General features: G+C 40.6%; 1 protein-coding gene across 3 annotated transcripts in view; it reads right to left on the bottom strand.

Annotated features, from left to right (window-relative positions):
• Window positions 1–20,337, bottom strand: part of smg7 (SMG7 nonsense mediated mRNA decay factor) — a 144,381-nt gene extending 124,044 nt beyond the window's left edge. Inside the window, exon 1 of one of the 3 annotated variants that reach the window (XM_072573943.1) lies at window positions 19,967–20,337. In XM_072573943.1, coding sequence (XP_072430044.1) covers window positions 19,967–19,995 — 29 coding nt within the window. In that variant the 5' untranslated portion in view covers window positions 19,996–20,337. The remainder of the gene's footprint in view (window positions 1–19,966) is intronic. The other 2 variants (XM_072573941.1, XM_072573944.1) reach the window with 2 other exon arrangements.
• Between the last annotated feature and the right edge of the window lie 3,516 nt (window positions 20,338–23,853).

Genomic DNA, 23,853 nt, shown 5'->3' with positions numbered 1-23,853 from the left:
GCCATCCATGGAATCAAAAGATACAATTTGCAGGTTGGAAAGTGGATTTAAGGCTGATGATCAGCCATGATTATAGTGAAAGAAACAGCAGGCCCGTGGGACCATTTAATTTACTTCTATTCCCAGCGTTTTATTCTTATTTATGTTCTTATGGACACAGCAGCAATATTATTAGCTCATAGCAGTTACTAGACATAGGATTAGATCAGTGCAAACTTATACTGGGACAAAATAACTTATAAAGGCAATTTAGGTGGAGGTCCACTGCCAGATAATTAGAAGGAATACACAGATATAAAAGTGTATTTACCTATTTTGTACATTCAATCTTGACAATTTGTTGCATATAGTTACTGTACATTACAGGACCAATAACCTAACGTGCACGGTAACTTAGTAATTCCCAGGGAGCGATGAATTAAAGTCCCACCAACGGAAACTTATAAATAGAGCTTTAAAAATCTGGTAATTTACAAGCAAGCAACCAGAAAATATCCATAGGATTACAATATAAATCCATCTAGTTCACCAGTTAAATTCAAGAGCAGAAGTTTGTTACATGGCCCTCAGCAATGTGCAACAAACTCTGCTTGGTCAGTGGTGTCCACAGAGAACAGAAAAATCAAAAATTAATATAAAGTACTGAGAGCACTGCAATTATAAAGTAGAAAAACTCAAATCAATTTACTTTCCAAACCTGATTACGAAATAGAGGAACCTCGATTATCTGAGCAACACGGGCGGGGAGTATTTTGTTTGGATAACTATAATGTTCAAATAATCAAATGCCAGATAACACAGTTTAGCCAAGCACCCTGTGATCTTGTTCAAATGATCGAATGCCAGATAATCGAGGGTCCCCTGTAAAGTTTTGCTTTACTTTTAAATGTAAAAGTCACTGGTACGGAACCAAATTTCTGTAAAATATTAACTTTTAAAGAAAATTAATATTTATCTTCCATCTTATAAGAGATGGTATGGGGTACAAATATAAATGAAGATGTAGAGAAAATAAGAGTAATAAAATTCAGTAGTTTAGCTATCTATTTGCACAGAATTTCTTAAGACTTAAATAACATACACAATTACTGTTAGTTGTTATATGATTACAGGACATAAGCAAGATTTGAGATGGAGTCTTAAAGAATGGACTTTGCTTGAAGTGTTCCTAGTAGTTGATTATGGTTCAAAATATTTCACCTGAAATTTTTATGTTCAACTGTTTCATAAGATTATTATTTGGGAAGAATAATATACCCACTTTCGCTCGTTACTTCCACCCCCATTACAGCCTCTTCAATCACCACGGATGCTATTTCCACCAGTACCAGCCCAACAATAAATCATTCTTCACATGGAGCTTCCTTATTTAATTTTAGTCAATCTAGTCAGAAATGGCAGATGGGATTTGACTTTCTGGCCCAGAGGTAGGGACACTATTAACTAGCTATTAGACTCAAGAATTTTGAAATTTGTCCTTTACCAAACTATCAGATGTAACAATATCAAAATGGAAGAAAGCCACAACGAACCAATACCAAGAAGAGTGAAAAATCAGTCAAGAACATTAATGATTATGAAGTTAACAAAGTTAAGCTAGCAATATCTAAAATCTCAAATCCTGAAATTTTATATCAACAAAGTAGACAGAGGGCAATCTGAAAATCTGAAACCACCTGGGACTGAGTTTGTAAACAGTCAATTTTTTTTGTTAATAAAATTACAATATTAGCAATTGAGATCAGTCAGCAGCTGCTGTGGTCCACTCCAGTCTAAATAAACCTGAGCAAGGCTAAGTCGCAAAAACACAACTGTTATGACAAAAGGAGGTCAGTCAGCCCATTACGTCTGCAATGGCTCTATTACCTAATAGCAATCTCCTGCTTTTTCCCCATATTGTTGCACACCATTTCTATTCAAATAGGAGATTTAATTCTGCACATTAGTGAAGAGTATAATTAAAAGTTAGAACACCTCAAATGAGGGGCCAAAATATGACACTTCTTGGATATGTGAAATATAAGTGAAAGTGCCTGAAAAACTCTTCAGGTCAATTAGCATTTGTGCAGTTGACATTTCATGTTGGTTCTGACAAAAGATCTGAAACATTAACTGTTTCTAATCACCTGATGAAGAAGCAGTGCTTCAAGAGCTAGTGCTTTCAAATAAACCTGTTGGACTAAAACCTGTTGTGTGATTTTTAACTTTGTCCACCCTCGTCCAACATCGGCAACTCCAAATCATATCATATCATATCATATGTTGCTTTATCCCAGCACATTCTGTTTTAAGCTCAAATAAGATAGAAAAACTAGAAGACATTTTCACACAAAAACAGGCAAAACAGACTAAAACTAGCTAATGTTCATTAAGATTTGGTTAGAAATTGGAGTAAACACTTTGTCGATGAATCACAAGAATTTATACAGATAGAAATTCAGATGCTCAGTGTTACAACAATAGTCACCTCAACTCCCGACTTGAGCATTTCATGTGGAACTCCTGTATATAGTACCACTTTTGAAAAGTTCACCCAAATCACATAGGTGAACCTTAATTCCTCCTGGTGGGAGGATAGTGGGATTTTCCATCCAAACTAGTAGGGCCCCAGCTGACAACAGAGACCCACAAGGCAAACAATAATTAAAATTAGAAATAATTCACAAAAGTAAACTTTAAAATACAAATTGGTTTCATTCAATTGCGAACATTTGCCTCCTGAACGAGAAGATCATGAAATTAATTTCCATTCCAAGGAATACTGCATTAAGGAAATATTACCTTTTAGATGAAACATTCAAAAGCCCTGACTGCATGATCCTGCGGGTGGACATTAACGATCTACACCATTATTAGAGTTCTTCCAGTGACCTGCCAACATCCACTGTACAATCAAAATACAAAAATAAAGTAAGGTCTGTCCATTTCTCAAATTTGTTGCCATACTCCTGACTTCAAAGTAATTATGAAGGAACTATTTTTGGTACATCAGGCACATATATTCAGGTGCAGTATAAATGTAAGACTCCAGCTTGGACTCAATCACAGTCACAGAAACCAAACCCTGAACTGCACACAGTCAACAGAACATACAAACCAGGAGCAGATATAGGTTTTTCAGCATAGTTTTTGTTGCCCAATGCCAATACGTACAAGGCGCAGAAAATAACCCCCGAGATTAATAATTGAGCTTGCTTCCTAATTTAGATATATTTCTGTGTATCAACAGAAACAGAACACTAAGCTCCTCAAATGCAACAGAGCAGCATAAAGGGAGACAAGTAGTAGAAATAAAGAAGTGAGAACACAACTGGGTATCAGTGGAAAGGAGGGAGACCAGGAGTGGGAATAACAGCAGCAAAAACACAACAAGGGAGAAGCAGAAAGGAGCAAGGCTGGCAGTGGGGATAATAATTGTGACTTGAAGGAGATGGAGCAGTAGAAAGAGGTGAAATGACTGTCGAGAAAATAAGATAGTGGGTGCTACCCATGGAAGTTTCCCTTTATTCCAATGTACTTCTTTGGTCTATTTTGAAATATCCCCTAAAGTATCTGCCACTGCATCTCTATTAACCTTTCTTTTAATCAAAAATTTAGAGAGACATAGAAATATACAGCACAGAAACAGACCCTTCAATCCAACTCATCCATACCGAACAGATATTCCAACCAAATCTAGTCTCATTTGCCAGCACTTGGCCCATATCCCTCTAATCTCTTCCTATTCATATACCTATCCAGATGCCTTTTACATGTTGCAATCGTACCAGCCTCCACCACGTCCCTCTGGCAGCTTATTCCATACATGCACCACCCTCTGTGTGAAAACGTTGCCCCTTAGGTCCTTTTTATATTTTTCCCTCTCACCCTAAACCTATGCCCTCTAGTTCTTGACTCCCAAACAGGGAAAAGACTTTGTCTATTTATCATATCCATGCCCTTCATGATTTCATAAACCTCTATAAGGTCACCCCTCAGCCTTCAATGCTGCAGCAAAAACAACCCCAGCCTATTCAACTGGTCCCTATAGCTCAAATCCTCCAACCCTGGCAACATCCTTGTAAATCTTTTCTGAACCCTTTCAAGTTTCACATCTTTCCAAAAGGAAGGAGAACAAAATTGCACACAATATTCCCAAAGTGGCCGAACCAACATCTTGTACACGGGCAACATGACCTCCCAACTCCTATACTCTGACCAATGCTGTGACCAATAAAAGGTCAGCGTACCAAATGTCTCCTTCACTATCCTATCTACCTGCGACTCCACTTTCAAGGAGCTATGAATCTGGTCTCTGTTCAGCAACACTCCTGAGGACCTTACCACTAAGTGTATACGTCCTGCTAACATTTGCTTTCCCAAAATGCAGCATCTTGCATTTATCGCAATTAAACCCCATCTGCCACTTCTCAGCCCATTGGTGCATCTGACCAAGATCCCGTTGTACTCTGAGGTAACCTTCTTTTGTTGTCTACTACACTGCCAATTTTGGTTTCATCTGCAAACTTACTAACTATACCTCCTATGTTCACATCCAAATCATTTATATAAATGACAAAAAGTAGTAGACCCAGCACTGATCCTTGTGGCACTCCACTGGTCAGACCTCTAGTCTGAAAAGCAACCCTCCATGACCACACTGTCTTCTACCTTTGAGCCAGTTCTGTATCCAAATGGCTAGTTCTCCCTTTATTCAGTGAGATCTAACCTTGCTAACCAATCTCCTATGGGGAAACTTGTCAAACGCCTTACTGAAGTCCATGTAGATCACATCCACTGCTCTGCCAATCCTCTTTATTACTATTTTTAAAAAAAACTAAATCATGTTCCCACATACAAAGCCATGTTGACTGTCCCTAATCAGTCCTTGCCTTTCCAAATGCGTAAATCCTATCCCTCAGGATTTCCCCCAATAACTTGCCCAGCACAGAAGTCAGGCTTATTGGTCTATAGTTGCCTGACTTGTCCTTACCATCCTTGTTAAATAATGGTATCATGTTAGCCAACCTCCAGTCTTCTGGCACCTCATCTGTGATTATCGATGATACAAGTATCTCAGCAAAGGACCCAGCAATCACTTCTCCAGTTTCGCACAGAGTTCAAGGGTACACCTCATCAGGTCTTGGACATTTATCCACCTTTATGCATTTCAAGACATCCAGCATTTCCTCCTCTGCAATATGGACATTTTTCAAGATATCATCATCTATTTCCCTACAATCTATATTTTCCATGTCCTTCTCCACAGTAAACACTGATGCAAAATACTCAGTGTCTCTCCCATCTCTTGCGGCTCCAGACAAAGGCTGCCTGGCTCATCTTTGAGGGGCGCTATTTGCTCCCCAGTGACCCTTTTGTCCATAAAAGGTGGATAAATCTCCAAGACCTGATGAGGTGTACCCGAGAACTCTGTAGGAAACTAGGGAAGTGATTGTATCATTGATAGTCACAGGTGAGGTGCCAGAAGACTGGAGGTTGGCAAATGTGGTGCCACTGTTTAAGAAGGGTGGTAAGGACTAGCCAGGAAACTATAGACCAGTGAGCCTGATGTTGATGGTGGGCAAGTTGTTGGAGGGAATCCTGATATACATGTATTTGGAAAGGCAAGGACAGATTCGGGATAGTCAACATGGCTTTGTGCATGGGAAATCATGTCTCACAAACTTGATTGAGTTTTTTGAAGAAGTAACAAACAGGATTGATGAGGGCAGAGCAGTAGATGTGATCTATATGGACTTCAGTAAGGCGTTCGACAAGGTTTCCCATGGGAGACGGATTAGCAAGGTTAGATCTCATGTAACACAGGGATAACTAGTCATTTGAATACAGAACTGGCTCAAAGGTAGAAGACAGAGGGTGGTGGCGGAGGGTTGTTTTTCAGACTGGAGGCCTGTGACCAGTAGAGTGCCACAAGAATCGTTGCTGAGTCCTCTACTTTTTGTCATTTACATAAAAGATTTGGATGCGAGCATAAGAGGTGCAGTTAGTAAGTTTACAGATGACACCAAAATTGGAAGTCTAGTGGACAGCGAAGAGGGTTACCTCAGATTACAACAGGATCTGGACCAGATGGGCCAATAGGCTGAGAAGTGGCAGATGGAGTTTAATTCAGATAAATGTGAGGTGCTGCATTTTGAGAAAGCAAACCTTAGCAGGACTTATACACTTATGGTAAGGTCCTAGGGAGGGTTGCTGAACAAAGAGACCTTGGAGTGCAAGTTCATAGCTCCTTGAAAGTGGAGTCGCAGGTAGATAGGACAGTGAAGGCGGCGTTTGGCATGCTTTCTTTTATTGGTCAGAGAACTGAATACCGAAGTTGGGAGGTCATGTTGCGGCTGTACAGGATATCGGTTAGGCCACTGTTGGAATATTGCATGCAATTCTGGTCTTCCTCCTATCAGAAAGTTGTTGTGAAACTTGAAAGGGTTCAGAAAAGATTTATAAGGATGTTGCCAGGATTGGAGGATTTGAGCTATAGGGAGAGGCTGAACAGGCTGGGGCTATTTTCCCAGAAGCGTCGGAGGCAGAGGGATGACCTTATAAAGGTTTACAAAATGATGAGGGGCATGGATAGGGTAAATAGGCAAAGTCGTTTCCCTGGTGTCGGGGAGTCCAGAACTAGAGGACATAGGTTTAGGGTGAGAAGGAAAAGATATAAAAGAGACCTATGGGTCAACTTTTTCACAAAGAGGGTGGTACATGTATGGAATGAGCTGCCAGAGGAAGTGGTAGAGACTGGTACAATTGACTATTAGGGGGTCTATAATACAATCCCAATAAGGTGACCATCCCTTTCTTATTTCTCAGTTCCATCCAAATAACTTCATTGGATGTATTTCCAGGAATATCCTCCCTCAGTACAGCTGTAATGCTATCCCTTATCAAAGACACCACTCACCCTCCTCTCTTGCCTTCCTTTCGGTGATTCCCATTGCATTTGTATCCTGGAACATTAAGCTGCCAGTCCTGTCCATCCCTGAGCTATGATTCTGTAATTGCCATTTTCCCAACTATGCCCTCCGTTCATCTGCCTTCCCTGTTCGGCCTCTTGCATTGAAATAAACACACAGTTTAATTCATCAGTCCTACTTTGTCTCTGCTTTGTTCCTGTCTGCCCTGACTGTCTGACTCAGTTCTTTTCTCAACTGTTCCAGTCTCAGATTGATCTCTTTCTTCATTATCTACCTGGGTCCCACCCCACCCTTAAACTAGCTTAAATCCTCCCCAGCAACTCTCGCAAATCTCCCTGCCAGTATATTCGTCCCCTTAGAATTCAAGTGCAATCCACCCTTCTTGTACAGGTCACTTCTACCACAGAAGATATTCCAATAATCCAACAATATGAATTCTTCTCCCATACACCAGCTCTTCAGCCACACATTCATCTGGTCTATCTTCCTATTCCTACCCTCATTAGCTTGTAGCACCTGGAGTAATCATATTACTACCCTTGAGGATCTCCTTTTTAAATTCCGGCCTAACTTTCTACATTCTCCCTTCAGAATCTCATCCTTTTCCCTTCCTACGTCATTGGTACCAATGTGTACAATGGCCTTCTGCTCGGCCCTGTCCCCTTTGAGAACATTCTGAACCCTCTCTGAGACACCCTTGATCCTGGCACCAGGGAGCAGCACATGATTCTGATTTTTCACTGCTGGCCGCAGAAACGCCTGTCTGTGCCCCTGACTAGAGTGTCCCATAACACAATCAACCACTTGGAACACGATGCACCCCTCATTCCATTAGAGCCAATCTGGATACCAGAAACTTGGCTGTTCGTGCTGCATTCCCATGCAAGTCCATCATCCCCTATATTTTCCAAAACACTATACTTGCTTGAAATGGGAATAGCCACAGAAGACTCCTGTACTACCCGCCTACTTCTTTACCTAGCTTTGCTTTTAAGCCCTCAATTGCTCTTATTGAAGTTCAAAATGTTATCCTCTCCCTCAAATATAAAATTCCAAAATATCACGATCATGGCTACCCAGGGGAGCTTTAACAATGGCCATTCATTAAATCTTTCTTGTTGCACAATGCAAGGACCCACAAATTCTGCTCTCCGCCTACCTCCAGAATGGGTTGCTTTCAGAAACTCTGAAAGTATTCTATGAATTCCTCATTTGGCTAAGTTCCACCACCTGATTTTTCTTGCTCCGTTCAGCTTAAAATTTCACATGATTATTGCTGTACCTTTCTGACAAGCTCCATTATTTCTTCCTTCCACCCTGATCTATTGATCCGGCACAAGTAATCTTGCACAAGCAATTTATCACATTTACCATTTTTCATTACTACCTAAACCATTTCTACATGCTGATTCTCTAAAATTATGGCAATCTTCTTTATTCTGCTACTAATATTAACCAGCAGAGTCACCTCTCCATCTGTTTCGAGTTCTCCGTCCTCTAAGTATACATTTCTTCAATATTCAGGTGACAATTTGCGATTGTGTCTCTGTAATGGTTGTTATATCATACTTCTTTATAAATGCACTTTAAGTTCATCTGTTCTGTTTTAAATGCTGTGTGTGTTTGGATGCAGAGCCTTTAGTTCTTTATTATTTTAGAATCTCTATTCTTATCTATTGATTTACACTTAGTAAATGGATATACAATCCATAGCACAGTCTGTTATAATTTCCCTTTGGGATACATTTCTATTTGCTTTGCCTCTATTCTTTAATCTAAGAAAACTCTCCAAATGTGATCCCTGGGTCCCATTGTTTAGTTTAAAACACTTGCTTACTGCCCTGGTTATGTGAATTACTGGAACACTGGTCTCAATACAGTTCAGATTGAAACTATCCCAACAGTACAAATGCCAGTGGTGCCAGTGCCCCACAAAGTAGAATTCACTTCTACTGCACCAGTCTTTGAGCCACACAAACATTTTCCTAACTTTCGCTGCCCTCTACCGAGGTACATGCAAGTTTGCCATAATCTTGAAATTATCCCTGGCTCATACTAACGCACTGACTTCCAAGTGCAGCAGTCGTTGCTATGCATACCTGCAACAAAAAAAAAGGGAACACTGCCTCAGAGCTCTGCTCAACTTATATTCAGACAAATTAAGAGTAGCAACTGGCCTCTCGAGCACCTCCATCATTAAATAAGATCATGGCTAATCTGATTACTCCACTCCTACCCCTAATTCTTTCAACACCTTGCTTATTGAGCTGCTCCTCACACTAAAATATGCAGACCTCCTTCCTTGTACTGCTTAAGTAATTTTTACTTCCATGGACTATAACAACTGGATCTCCTTCTCCCAGTGCAATTTCCTCTTCAGCCCTGAAAAAGCATTTTGTACATCAGACAGACAATTCAGCCTTCTGAACTCTCGCTCTTTGATGTACCGAAGTGTCAGTACCTCCCATTATACTATCGCCTACCACTACGACATTCCTTTTTGCTCCCCTCACTTGAATCACTTCTCATATCACTGTGTGATAGTCAAATAACTTATCTAGTCTACAGCCTACACCCTTGCACAAACAACTGAAAGAACTTGAAACATGTCAGGCAGTTACAAAGGTTCAGGCTCCTACACTTTTGCCCTCTGGGTCCTCTTACCAGCCTTTATTAAAGCCACATTCCCTTGTCCATGACTACTGACCTCAAATACCCTATCGTAAGGGCTGTGACAATCTTCTGGTACAAACCACTCAGAAAGCTTTTCTCCCCAAAAAGCACCAGTGTTCACGTGATTAATGTTAGAGCCATCAAACACCAAGGTAGTTATCAATAAATTATTTTAATCTTTGATCAAAGTTTTAAATCAAATTTGCAAGCAGAATAACTCTGAATGCAACCCAAGAAATTCCAATCTTCTTTATTTCTTCTTAGCTGTGCTCGAGGAAGAATAAACAAAAACTCTCTATGCATTTGCTTAAATATTGAGATTTCACAATATACTGAACCACATTCGAGTCACAATATGGTAACAACTATTTCATGGTAGCTCAGTGGTTAGTACTGCTGCCTCACAGCACCGGGGACCTGGGTTTGATTCCAACCCCAGGTGACTGTGCAAACCCCACATATTCATCCTACCTGTGTCTGCAAGGGTTTCCTCCAGGTTCTCCAGTTTTCTTCCTAAAGATATACATGTTAGGTAGATTGATCATGCTAAATTGCCTATAGTGTCCAGGGATGATCAGGCTGGATGGATTAGGCATGGGAAATGCAGGATATAGGGACTGGGTTGGGACCAGGTGAGATGCTCTTCAGAGTGTCGGTGCAGACTCAATAGCTTACTTCCACACAGTAGGGATTCTACAATCTAAATCTATTAATATATTCAACAATAAACAAACACTTCACATATTAAATATATTTACTTTAGTCTGAAGCTGAAGGATGGAGGGTGTTTAGTTTGAGAAGGAAACATCTCAAACAAACTACTGCATTGTCCAATTATTGCAGTGAAACAGGTATTTTGCCACATAAGGTTAACTCATGTATCAGTCATGTCTCAGTTCAAAATCATTCACTTTGGGTGAACATTTGGGTTCAAGTCCCACTCTAGAATTTGAGTAAGCCTTGGTTGGCACTCCAGTTCAGTAATAAGGGAATCTGTACCAGCAGAGGTACAGTCTTAGGGATGAGCTGTTAAATCAAGATTCTTTCTATGACCTCAAAAAATCTTTGGTTAAACTCTGAGAAAACGGGGTACTGCATTTTCTAAATGGCGAACAACAGTGATCATAGAATCAGATGCACAGCAGGGAAACACTCCCTTCAGTCCAACTCATCCACACCATACAGATATCCTAAATTAATCTAGTCCCATTTGCCAGCACTTGGCCCAAATCCCTCTAAACCCTTCCTGTTCATATACCCATTCAGATGCCCTTTAAATGTTGTAATTATATCAACTTCCAACACTTCCTCTGGCAGCCCATTCCATACATGCACCACCCTCTGTGAAAAAGTTGCTCCTTGGGTCCCTTTTAAATCTTTTCCCTCTCACCCTAAACTTACGTTCTCTAGTTCTGCATTCCCCCACCACAGAAAAAGACCTTATTTCCCCAATCCATGCCCCTCACGATTTTATAATGTCTATAAGGTCACCCCATAAGCCTCCAATGCTCCATGGAAAACAGTCCCAGCCTATTCAGCCTCTTTCTATAATTCAAATCCTCCAACCCTGGCAACATCCTTGTAAATCTTTTTTGAACCCTTTCAAGTTTCACAACATCTTTCCGATAGGAAGGAGACGAGAATTGCATGCAGTATTTCAAAAGTGGCCCAACTAACGCCCTGTACAGCCACAACATGACCTCCCAACTCCTGTAATCAATACTCTGACCAATAAAAGAAAGCATACAAAATGCCTTCTTTACTATTCTATCCATCTTAGACTGCACTTTCAAGGAACTATGAACCTGCACTCCAAGGTCTCTTTGTTCAGCAACACTCCCCATGACCTTACCATTAAGCGTATAAGCAGGCCCACATACACCGATCATTAAATTGCCAACAAGTACAGAAAATAATTAAAAGGTTTAGTAAAATACTGCCCTTGAAATTAATAAGATCAGAATTCTAAGAGGTAGGAGTCATGACTTAGTGATACAAATCTCTGATCGGACCATGTCTAAAGTAGCGCAAGTAATTCCACATCTTGAGACAGATATACTGGCCTTGGAAGGAGTGCAGCATATATTGACCAAAATGATTCCAGGAGTCCATGGATGAAGCAAAGAGGAGAGATTAAACAAACTCTTGACTGCAATAACAACTAGAAATATCATAGATTCTAATTTGGTGTTCAAAAGCTAGATATAAAAGTGATAAGGCTCTACATTTAAGCAAAGCCAAACACGGGAAACAAACTATTCACAGAAAAATAAGCAAATCTGTTTATGGCAAAAGGATACAAGATCATTGAAAGGTGCTCAGACAATAACTTACTGTCATAGAGAACCATTTTATACCTTCAAGGAACAAGAGGACTACATGCCAGTAAAGACACCCATAAAAGATTAAAGATGCAAGAGACAACATGAAACTAAAAGCAAAAGCACCTAAAACTACAAATAAATAAAAATACAAAGTGTACATCTTGGCAAATAAGGAAAAAGATCACAAAAAGCAGTGAAGGATTACAAAATAAACAATTTGGAGATATGAAGAGAAAATTTCAAAGGGTGGCCAGGAGTAATATGGTTTACTCGAACGGATAACAGTATTAGCTCCAATGAAAATTAGGAAATGGCAGACATGCTGAATAATTACTTTACATCAATAGTAGCAGTAGAAATGAGGAGAAATGCAAATCATCCCAAGGGAACCATAGAGTCATAGAGATGTACAGCATGGAAACAGACCGTTCGGCCCAACCCATCCATGCCGATCAGATATCCCAACCCAATCTTGTCCTACCTACCAGCACCTGGCCCATATCCTTCCTATTCATATATCCATTCAAATACCTCTTAAATGTTGCAATTGTACCAGACTCCACCACTTTCCCTGGCAGCTCATTCCATACACATACCACCCTCTGTGTGAAAAAGATGCCCCTTAGCTCTCTTTTATATCTTTCCCTTCTCACCCTAAACTTATGCCCTCTAGTTCTGGACTCCCTGACCCCAGGGAAAAGACTTTGCCTATTTACCACATCCATGCCCCTCATAATTCTGTAAACCACTATAAGGTCACCCTCCAGCCTCCAACGCTCCAAGGAAAATAGTCCCACAGCCTGTTCAGCCTCTCCCTATACCTCAGATCCTTCAATCCTGGCAACATTCTTGTAAATCTTTTCTGAACCCTTTCAAGTTTCACAACATCTTTCCGATAGGAAGGAGACCAGAATTGCACGCAATATTCCAACAGTGGCCTAACCAATGTCCTGTACAGCTGCAACATGACATCCCAACTCCTGTACTCAATACTCTGACCAATTAAAGAAAGCATGCCAAATGCTTTCTTCACTATCCTATCTACCTGTGACTCCACTTTCAAGGAGCTATGAACCTGCACTCCAAGGTCTCTTTGTTCAGCAACACACCCTAGAACCTTACCATTAAGTGTATATGCCCTGCAACCAGCATTCATTCAGAGTTAAAAACGCACCAAAATATATTCAAAATAACAGCAATGGATGAAATATTCATGTGAAAGTATGGTAGTTCCGCAGGACCAAATAATTTCTATTGTAGTTTTACAAGTAGTAAGTGAGAACCCCATGTCCCAGTGTTTGCTATATTTGGGAACCATTTCTTTCAGTTGGAAAACTTTGCATGTTGCTCCACTACTTAGAAAGGAGTGTGGGGAGGAATGAACAAGGGAATTATAGACCAGCCAGCCTAACATCTGTTGTTGGGAAATTGCTAGGGTCAATAATTAAGGATAGGATTACTGAGCACCTTGAAAATGTTCAGCTGCTGAGTGTGCTCTGGAATGGATCTATAATGGGTAGGTCACACCTGAAGGATCGGTTTGAAATTTTTGAAAAGGTGGCTTAACATATTGGACAGAACAACGTCGATTCAAGTTACTTATATGAACTTCTAAAAGGCATTTGATCCTGAAAGTCCCTCATGAGACACTGTTAGCTACAAATAAAGTTCATGATACTAAAAGCAAATTATTGATCTAGTGATGATATTGGCTGAGCAGTAAGAAACAGACCAAGAATAATAGGCAGGTACTCCAATTAAAAGGATGTTACTGCTGGTGTGCCACAAAGATGGGATCTCAAATATTCAAATTTGTGAACAATTTAGATATTGAAATATGAAACTACACATCCAGTTTTGCTGATGGTAGTATCGTAAGCAGTATGAATCAACAATGCAGGCATTGTGAAGTCATCCACTATGAACTTAAATACAGAACAGTAGTTTTCAAATGGCAAATAGCTAGAAAAAGTGGAGGTCCAAAGAAATTTGATGGTCCAGGTATATTGAGCATGAAAATACCATGAACTGCTACAGAAATAAATTTAAACAGTAATGCTTCAGTCATAAAATGGCCTGCTTAGACATTAACTACAGTACTGACCGCACTTCTAGGCATCACACCTTTGGCAGGGAGGGAACACAGATCAGTTGAGAAATAGCCATCAAGAGTATACCATGGAACTAATGCCCTTCCGTGCTTTTAGTTAATTCAAAAAACACGCAAAGCCTGGACCAGTTTCCTTCTCCTGCCAAGGTCAAGTCCCTGTCTATGAATATATATAAGCTTTCAGCACGTGGAAGTAAACTACATTGCAAGGACAAATAATAACCGTAAACTAATTGTTAATGTAACTTTTAGCACACTTCGGATGGTTCAGCAATTGATGACTAATCATGGAATCTGAGACATTGTTCTGGTTGAATACTTTTAGTACTCTATTAAAATTGACAAAGGGACTTGCTGTTTTATATAGTCTGTCAGCTGTTGAGAGGTATGAACAACACACCTGGCATTGCACTGGCAGTGAAATTCAGACTTCAAAATGATGCTTGCATTTGGTCAAAGAAGCAGACATATAGATAAAAATTTAATATAGAAGCGTAAGTGGTAACATTTGGTAGAGTGAAGAGGGGCAAATGAAGTGAGGTAGTGGAACCAGTTGAGAAAACCATGTATAAACGGGCAAGCTCACCACTTTATCAAGCAGTTTAGAGTCTATAAGTGGGGACATTAGGCTTAGCCTTTATAAACAGAGTGGGCATCAGAGTGCACTGTAATGCATGTTTTAGTAAGTATATCAGGCCCTTTGACATGATTGAAAGCAAAATTGCTAAAATGGTATCAGAGATGAGGAACTTCAATTATGTGAGAAATTAAGGTTGTTCTCCTTACAGCAGAGAAAGTTGTATGATTTGGGATTCTAATGGAGCAAATAAGAAGAAACTGCTTCCAACTGCAGAAAGATCAATAATCAGAGGAACAGATTTAAGCTGAACTGTCAAAAGACAAATCGTTTTTAGGAAAAATCCACTTGTGGTAACCTAGAATGCACCATCTGAAAATGGTGGAAGCAGATTCACCAGTAACTTCCATAAGAAAACAGGATAAAAACTTGAAGAGAAAACACACACAGGAATGGGAAAGCGGTCTACTGGATATTTCTTCAAAGAATAGGCATACACAGAATAATCTGAATAGCCTCCTTCATTGCTATATGATTCCATGAAAAAATAAATGTTCATACATTGACATGCTTTGTCTTTCAATCCAACTTATACTATTCTTACAGCATCTCAGATAGCATCGCAGACCCATACATTTTACAAATCTCACAATATCTTGGGACTAAGATGGAAAGCATAAAACATAATCAGGTTTACGTATGATGCCTTTCACAACAAAATTGGACGAAATCATTACTAAGCTCAGAAATGATGATGCTAATTTAATAAGGCAGCTACCATAAACTAAACTTGCACATGAGAGGTAGAAATGTTAGACTAAATTTGTACCAAGCATTGATTGGGTTACACATGGCAAAGTGCACGCAATTCCAGTGGCTCGTCACATTATTTAAAAAAAACACATCAGAACTGAAAGTTTATATGTATTAGCAAAGGATAAACAGACTGGTTCATTACACTTAAGAAATGTAAAGTTTGACGGCTTAAAGTAGTCCTTAAAATTGTGAAAGGTTTTGATGAGTGGACATCGTGTGTTTCGTTTTGTGTGGAGCAGCGATATTAAAGACCACCAATGTAAGATAGTTGCCAAGAAAGTCATTAGGGAATTCAAACCAAACTCCTTTACTGTGGTAAGAATGTAAAATTCACTACCAAAGGAAGCAACTGAGGTGAATAGTAGGGGAATTAAGATGAAAATGAGACATGGAAGGGGATAAATGAGGAAGGATGGGATGAAGGCTCAATGGAGCACAAATGCTAGGATGATCAAGTTAGACCAAATGTTTTTTTTTCCCCTATTGTCTACTATCAGTAATTCTCGCTCTAAAGAAACTGACTAGTATCAGAAGTTTTTTTTCAATAAAACTTTAACAGTCATACAGCACGGAAACACTTCGGTCCAACTCGTCCATGCTGACCAGACATCCCAATTTGATCTAATCCCATTTGCCAGCATTTGGCCTATAGCCCTCTAAACCCCTTCTATTTATACACCAATCCGCATGCCTTTTAAATGTTGTAATTATACCCATCTCCACCACTTCTTCAGGCAGCTCGTTACATACATGTACCACATTCTGCATGAAAAAGTTAACCCTCAGGTTCTTTTTAAATCTTTACCCCCTCACCTTAAACCCAAACCTCTGGGTTTGTACTTCCCTAACCTTGGAAAAAAAAACGATCTTGGCTATTCACTCTATCCATTTTATAAACTTCTATAAGGTCACCCCTCAACACAGGAAAATCTTTCAGAGCTTGAGGAAAATGAATATCAATCAAAAGATGGGTGCTGGGTGAAGTAACCAAATTAGATTTTAAACAGTGACTTATAGAAGAACAACGTAGTAAAACGGAACAGTTGGAGAAAACCTTAATTCTTCACACTATTGAAAAGTTAACAAACATACCACAACAATTACTATGACTGATTTTTGATGAAACGCTTTGTTTGAAACACAAAGTGCCTTTTATTTCTCTTTTATTAAGTTAGTGTTTTTCTAAGTTCCTGGGGGGGAACCCAAAATTTTACATTGGTTTTGAAACATACTGGTAACTTCCTGGGGATATTTTCTGGATCCTACCAAAGATATTTTTTTCTGTTACAACCATCATTAGTATTAGCACTATAAAACATTGATCACAATCTGATTTTTTTTGGCTCTCATCAATGCAAACATACAAACATGACAAAGCACAGGATGAAAGCAGCTATTGAACCCATCAAGCTAAACCCTTACTTAGTCTACGACATCTTATGGACATACCCCTGCTCTTCAAGAGAAACTCTAGAAAAATACACTAACCCTAACTGCAGTCAAGAAAGACTCCTAGATATTTTCTTCCCTGCTATTTAAATTTGATGGTATGGTTCCCACTGATGTTATTTCCTCCTCTTCTGTGGCAAAAATACCATGCTCAATAAGATGTTTCATTTATCCTTAATCTGGAAAATTCACACAAGGACCTACAATTGCACTCAGATGTTTATTCAGTTCACTTTAACATGGAATTAGTACAGGATTAACATTTTCTGTTAGGATCAAATTGCACCTGTCCCACCACACAAAATTATTCTAATCTTTGGTCTTGTTCAAAAATAGTCAGTTTAGCTCTATGTACTTGATCATAGCCAGGTTAAATGTTCCATCAAGTCTACACTAATCACATTTATTCTCAAAATTGAACCACACTGTATTAACCCTTTAATCAGACAAGGCAAACAAGTTCAACTAATCTTCCCTCATATAACTCCCAATTTAGGAAGTAAGCCTAGAATTATCCAATCATCAACAGATTAAAACTAATTATAAATCAACTTGCTTAATTTAATTGCATTTTAGAAGTTAATCAGTTAAGACATTAACAAAGATTTCACTAAGATTCCAGTGTAGTCATTCTATACTTTTTTAAAAAAATCTTGGAATTTTAAGCATGATGCCCTAGATGGGGCCTGCATTTCCCCTAGAAAATGGTGTTGGAAGGAAGGTTACTTCGCAAACTGGATTTTAAAAAGTGATCCCATTCAAGGTTGTTTTTCCTTAAAGTGTCAAAAGAAATGTGGTCAATATGTTAATCAGAAATTGTTTCATTGTAAAACTACACAATGAGGAATTTGTTAGTTTGCCTGGATAGTTGGAAATCCACTTCTCCTTATTGTCAGAAAACTTTGACTGCTGTTGATGAGAGGGTCAAGCTTTTTCTCAAAGCAGATGTTAAATACAAAACATACACAAAGTAGTGAATCAGGCTTTTCAACAGGATACTAGTCTAGCAGGCAGAGAAACACAGAGACAGGGCTTCAATGACAGTTGCTTGCCACATGCTACTGGACAGGTTTGTTGTGTTTAAGTCAGAAGATCAACTTACGTGTGGTAACATCACATCTTTATTTTGTCACAAAGCACAGAAGTTACATCAATTGAACCAATGGATTCTAATCCTACCCATTGTTCCTTATATTTCATCTTATTGTAGAATAAAACATTGACAACTTAAACCATATTTTACCTGAGTGTTAACCATTCTGGAGTTGAGGAAATATGCTGTACATACAAATGATATTAGATCCACATTGCAAGGGGATGTAATTTTTCTCAATTATTGTTACATCCCTAACCTGCATCAGTTAAATAAATACAATATAATGCAAATGAATTCCAATCAAAGTAAAATGACGAAGCCCAAGAATTCACCAACAGCAGTCATTTAAAATATAAATATATAGATATTAGATGCCTTCAGGATCAAGGTCAAAGAACTCCTAAGCAAGAGCTTCAGCAGCAACAATTTTTAAACAAGGAATTAAAAGCTTTATTTATTGTACTTTCCACAGAGTGTGTCTAGGCTTCTACAAGATGTTTATTACTGGAAAAACACAGGTCAGGCAGCATCCGAGAAGCAGGAGAATCAATGTTTCGGGCCAGAGCCCTTCATCCTGCTCCTCTGATGCTGCCTGACCTGCTGTGTTTTTCCAGCAACACACTCTTGACTCTGATCTCCAACACCTGCAGACCTCACTTTCTTCTACAAGATGCTTGTCAGTGAGTCAAGTAGTATGACAATCTGTCTAAACTGTATAACACTTGCTTTCATTCTGCCTAGTGCTTCATGCTTACATAGATATTGTAATCTATACCCACATTGCATTTATGCTGCAGCCACTGTATGTGTACAAGTAACATGTTTTTAGTGTTTGAAACTTCAGTAATTTACTCCAAAATCCAACTCACTACAGTATGTACAGTTTCTTCATTTCAGTTACAACATATGCACTCTTTCTAGTGAGCATTACTTAAATCCTAAAAGTGAAATGTTGCTACCCTCCTATTGAAAGAAAATATTTTTGCCCATTGGAAATTGCACTGCAGTTTTTAAATTGATAAGTATACACTCAGACAAATGTAACTGGATCCAGCACACTATTTTAGTCAGTAAACTAAGTCTTGCAGGCAGAAAACTAATTCTGAAAGTGAGGTGCATAAGAACATACATAAATTATTACTGAAGCATAGTTACGCTGTTAATTGTAACGAAGGTTTACATTTACACGCATTTCCCAGTTCCATACAACGCATTTTGAATCTCAGCAACCTTATCTGAAGCCTCCAATGACACTTTAGCCCTTGTCTATTCCTAACAGCACAAAATTTAGGGAAATTTGATAACGTCGCCGCCATCATAGCAGCTCGTGAAGTGTACACACTGCTCCACCTCCTATTTATCAAAGCATTGACTGATTTCCTGCAAAAATTCCTTCTGAAAGTGAAACTTAAAAATCTATTATCACAAAATGTGCATGATTCCCACGGTAGACGATGCTAATTCGGAACTGTCAGACCGACCAGTGAAAAAATGGCATTTTTAAGTCACCCCTGTGAAAAACATTAGAACACTCTTCAAATATTAGATTCGAGTTTCCTGTAGTACAGCATGTAGTAATACTTCCAGAAGGTACTTGATATTGAAACCTGCGTGTTTGCAAGGTGTGTACACGAGGTTGGTGCTATTTGATGCGTGTCCGTGTGCAGAAAGCTTGAAGTAACGAAACGCGTGTCCCCAAAAACAACGGCCAAACCACGGATGGGGGTCACAGAAGGTACAATATCTGGCAAGGTGCTGCGCGCATGTCCTGCCCTACTACCGGATATAGCATAGCTCATAATTTGGCAGCAATGGGGAGAGAAGAGGAGACAGGGACACTAAGCAACCAAGCGGCTCCGAGACGCTACGTCCACGTACTGCGGAAACCGAGACCCAGGCCCAGGGCCTGCTGCTGACCTCGGGAAGGTAACTACCAACCGTGCCCCATACATACACCTCGCAACGCTCCAGGCCGCCATTAAACAGCAGGCCCAGTGCTCAGGCTCTCACCGTAAATACTGCGCGCAGAGCGGGTTCATTCTTCCTCGCTAAAGCCCAGCAACAGCCGCCATGTAATCTCCCGAGTGCTGAACGATCCGGATGGCGTCGGCGAGGAGGAGGTTAAACTCATAGCTCGGCGCTTGGATAGAGGACGAGGAGGGAAAACCTTGAAGGGGAGTGAGGGCGTGAGGCCGGGGCCACGGGCCTGACTTGTTTCTGTTGGGCCGTCGCTGCCTCCCTCAGAGAGCGCGCCTCATCGCGCGCTGCTTCCCAGGCCACCGTCTGCCGCTCGCGCTCCGCTCACTGCTCGGCGACGGCGGCCTCATCTGTGTCACCGCCAAAACCGTCCTCTTCCCCCCCCCACCTCCGCCTTCTTCTCCTTCACTCCCTACACACAAACACACACTTCCGGCTTGACGGCCAGTGCAACCAGTTTCGCCCTCCGGCGGAAATACGCCATCAACTCAATATTCCCCACCTTGCTAAGGCATTACGTACTGTGTGGAAGGGTTTATTCTGAGTACTCGCTTACTGTATTGGGAATTAAAAGCAAAATGTGCTACGATCAGCCCTTAAAAGTGAGCAAGGCAGAACGTTCGGCCAGAAGAATCATGTACATTTTCTTTTTGAAACAGTTGTGTTAGTAGAGTACTGGTCTTGGGCTGAAAATGTGTTGCTGGAAAAGCGCAGCAGGTCTGGCAGCATCCAAGGAGCAGGACAATCGAAGCTCCTTGGATGAAGAAGGGCTCATGCCCGAAACTTCGATTCTCCTGCTCCTTGGATGCTGCCTGACCTGCTGCGCTTTTCCAGCAACACATTTTCAGCTCTGATCTCCAGCATCTGCAGTCCTCACTTTCTCCTAGTACTGGTCTTGCTCCACTTCCAATCGTAAAATGCGAAAGATATTCAGGCTTAGAGATTATCTCATTTCTGAATTCAAAGGTTCTGGGGTTCACGTTTCACTCGAAAAACTGGAACGTAAATGGTTGCAAAACTTGGCTGTTGCACATCAGTGGTGTTGAATGAGAGTCAAATACTGGTTACAACGCAGTGCCAGGCCATTCGGCCCATCGTGTCCATGCTGGTACTCCAGAAGTGCAATTCACCTAATGCCTCAATTGATTTTCGTCATGTTTGATTTTCATTTTCAAGTAATAATCCAACACCTTTTTCAATACCATGATTAAATCTGTCTCCACTTTACTATCAAACACCACGTTCCAGATCTAAACCATTCACATGGTGAAAAAGATTTGTGTTGTTACCATCTTTTCCATTTCACAAAGTCATGCCTCTTTGCTGAACAAACTTCAATCACTGCTACTGTCTACCGTTCTAAGCCACCTTGTCCTGCAAGAGGGAAGGAAGTTTCCCAATGAATGTGATGCAACGTGTTTGGGTGATGCAGCTGTCACTCATCTGGAGTAAGGTTTATAGTGGAGTTCCCTGCCGGTTGCTATTATGACTCCTACTCTTCCTGATAAATATTAAAGATCTAGACTTTAATATACAGGAACAATCTCAATATTTGTAGACAAAGTTAAAAGTCACACAACACCAGGTTATAGTCCTGACAGGTTTATTTGGAAGTAATAGCTTTCAAAGTGCTGCATCTTCATCAAGTGGTTGTGGAGCAGAATCATAAGATACAGGATTTATAAGAGAGGGTAAGAAACAGATTGAGAAACAAAGAGTGAGAATCAGTGTCTGGAACAGAGGGTGACAAACCGAGGATGAGTAACAGTGGGCGAGAAACAGAGTGCATGAAACAGAGGGTGAGAATCAAAGTGCCTGAAACAGGGGTTGAGAAACAGAGGGTGTGTAAGAGTGGGTGTGAAACGATGGGTGAGAATCAGAGGGACAGAAACAGAGTCTGAGATACAGAGGGTTAGTTACAGAGGGGGAGCAACAGAGTGTCTGAAAAAGCAGGTGAGAAACAAAGTGCCTGAAACAATATGAAACAGGCTGCCTGAAACAGCGGTGAGAAACAGTGTCTGGATAAGAGTGTTGGAAACAAAGGGTGAGAAACAAAGGATAAGAAACAGAGTGCCTGAAACAGAGGCTGAGAAACAATAGGTGAGAAATAGAGTGTGAGAAACAGAGTGCCTAAAACAGCAGGAGAGTAACAGAGTGCCTCAAACAAAGGGTAGAAACAGAATACCTAAAACAGTGTGTGAGAAACAGGATAGTTACAAAGGATGCGAAACAGGGTGAGATGCAGAGTGCCTGGAAAAGAGACTGAGGCACTGAGGGGGAGAAACAGATGGTGAGAAGAAGAGTGTGAGAATCAAAGTGTGAGAAACAGATTGGGAAAAACAGAGGCGGAGAAAACGGGAGTGAGAAACAGAGTGCCTGAAACAGAGGGTGAGAAACAGAGGGTGAGATACAGTGTGTCTGAAACAGATGGTGATAAAAGGAGTGTGAGAAATAGATTGGAAGAAACAGAGGGTGAGAAACAGTGTGTAAAACAAAGAGTGATAAACAGAGTGCTAAAACCAGAGGCTGAGAAACAGACTGCCTGTAACAGAGGGTAAGAAACAGTGGGTAAGAAACAGTGCCTGAAACAGAGGGAGAGTAACAGGTGCCTGAAACAGAGGGTGAGAAACAGAGGGTAAGAAACAGAGGGTGAGAAGTAGAGTGCCTGAAACAGAGGGTGACAAACTGGTTGGAAAATAGAGGTTGATAAACAGATTGTTTCTCACTCTTGGTTTTACACAGAGTGGCTGAACCAGAGAGTGAGAAACAGATGGTGAGAAACAGAGTGTGTAAAACCAAGAGTGAGAAACAAAGTGCCTGAACCAGTGGGTGAGAAACAGATGGTGTGAAACAGAGGGTGAGAAATAGAGGCTGACAAGCAGAGGATGTGAAGCAGAATACCTGAGACAGAGGGTGAGAGACAAAGGGTGTGTGATACGGTACCTGAAACAGAGTGGCAGAAGTAGAGGGTGAGAAAAAGAAGTGGAGAAACAGATCGGTGGAAACAGAGGCTAAGAAACAGGGGGTGAGAAACAAAGATTGAGGAACAAAGGGTGAAAATCAGAGGGTTAGAAACAAGAGTACCAGAAACAGAGTGTGAGAAGCAGAGTGCCTGGAACAAAGGGTGAGAATCAGAGTGCCTGAAACAGTGTGCTTGAAACAGAGGTTGACAAACTGATGGGGAGAAACAGAGGGTTTAAAACCAAGAGTGAGGAACAGAGTGCCTGAACCAGATGGTGAGAAACAGAGGGTGTAAAACCAAGAGTGAGAAACAGAGTGTCTGAACCAGAGGGTGAAAAACAGATGGTGAGAAACAGAGGAAAAGGAATGGAGGGCGAGAAACAGAGTGCCTGAAATAGATGGTAAGAGACAGAGGATGAGATACAGAGGGTAGGAAGCAGAGGGTGAGAATCAAAGTGCCTGAAACAGAGGGTGAGAATCAGTGTGCCTGAAACAGAGTGCCGGAAACAGAAGGTGATAAAAAAAAAGTGAGAAACAGATTGGGAGAAACAGAGGGTGAGATACAGTGTCTGAAACAGAGTGCGAGAAACAGGGGGTGAGAAAAAGAGCGTGAGAAACAGAGTGCCTGAAACAGAGAGTAACAGAGTGCCTGAAACAAATGTTAAGAAACAAAGGGTGAGAGAAATAGGGGGTTAGAAACAGGTACTGGAAACAGAGTATGAGAAACCGAAGTGAGAGACAGAGGGTCAGTTACAGAGGGTGAGAAACAGAATGCCTGAAACAGTGGGTGAGAAACATGGGGTGAGAAAAAGAGTGTGAGAAGCCGATTGGGAGAAACAGAGGATGAGACACAGAGTGCCTAGTACAGAGGGCGAGAAACAGGTAGTGAGAAAAAGAGCGTGGGAAACAGAGGCTGAGAAACAGGGGGGTGAGATACAGAGGGAGATTAACAGAGTGCC

Source organism: Chiloscyllium punctatum, chromosome 7 (assembly GCF_047496795.1).
Source record: "Chiloscyllium punctatum isolate Juve2018m chromosome 7, sChiPun1.3, whole genome shotgun sequence".
Taxonomy (NCBI): domain Eukaryota; kingdom Metazoa; phylum Chordata; class Chondrichthyes; order Orectolobiformes; family Hemiscylliidae; genus Chiloscyllium; species Chiloscyllium punctatum.
Note: the sequence above shows the minus strand (reverse complement) of the source record. Positions and strands in the feature narration are given on the sequence as shown.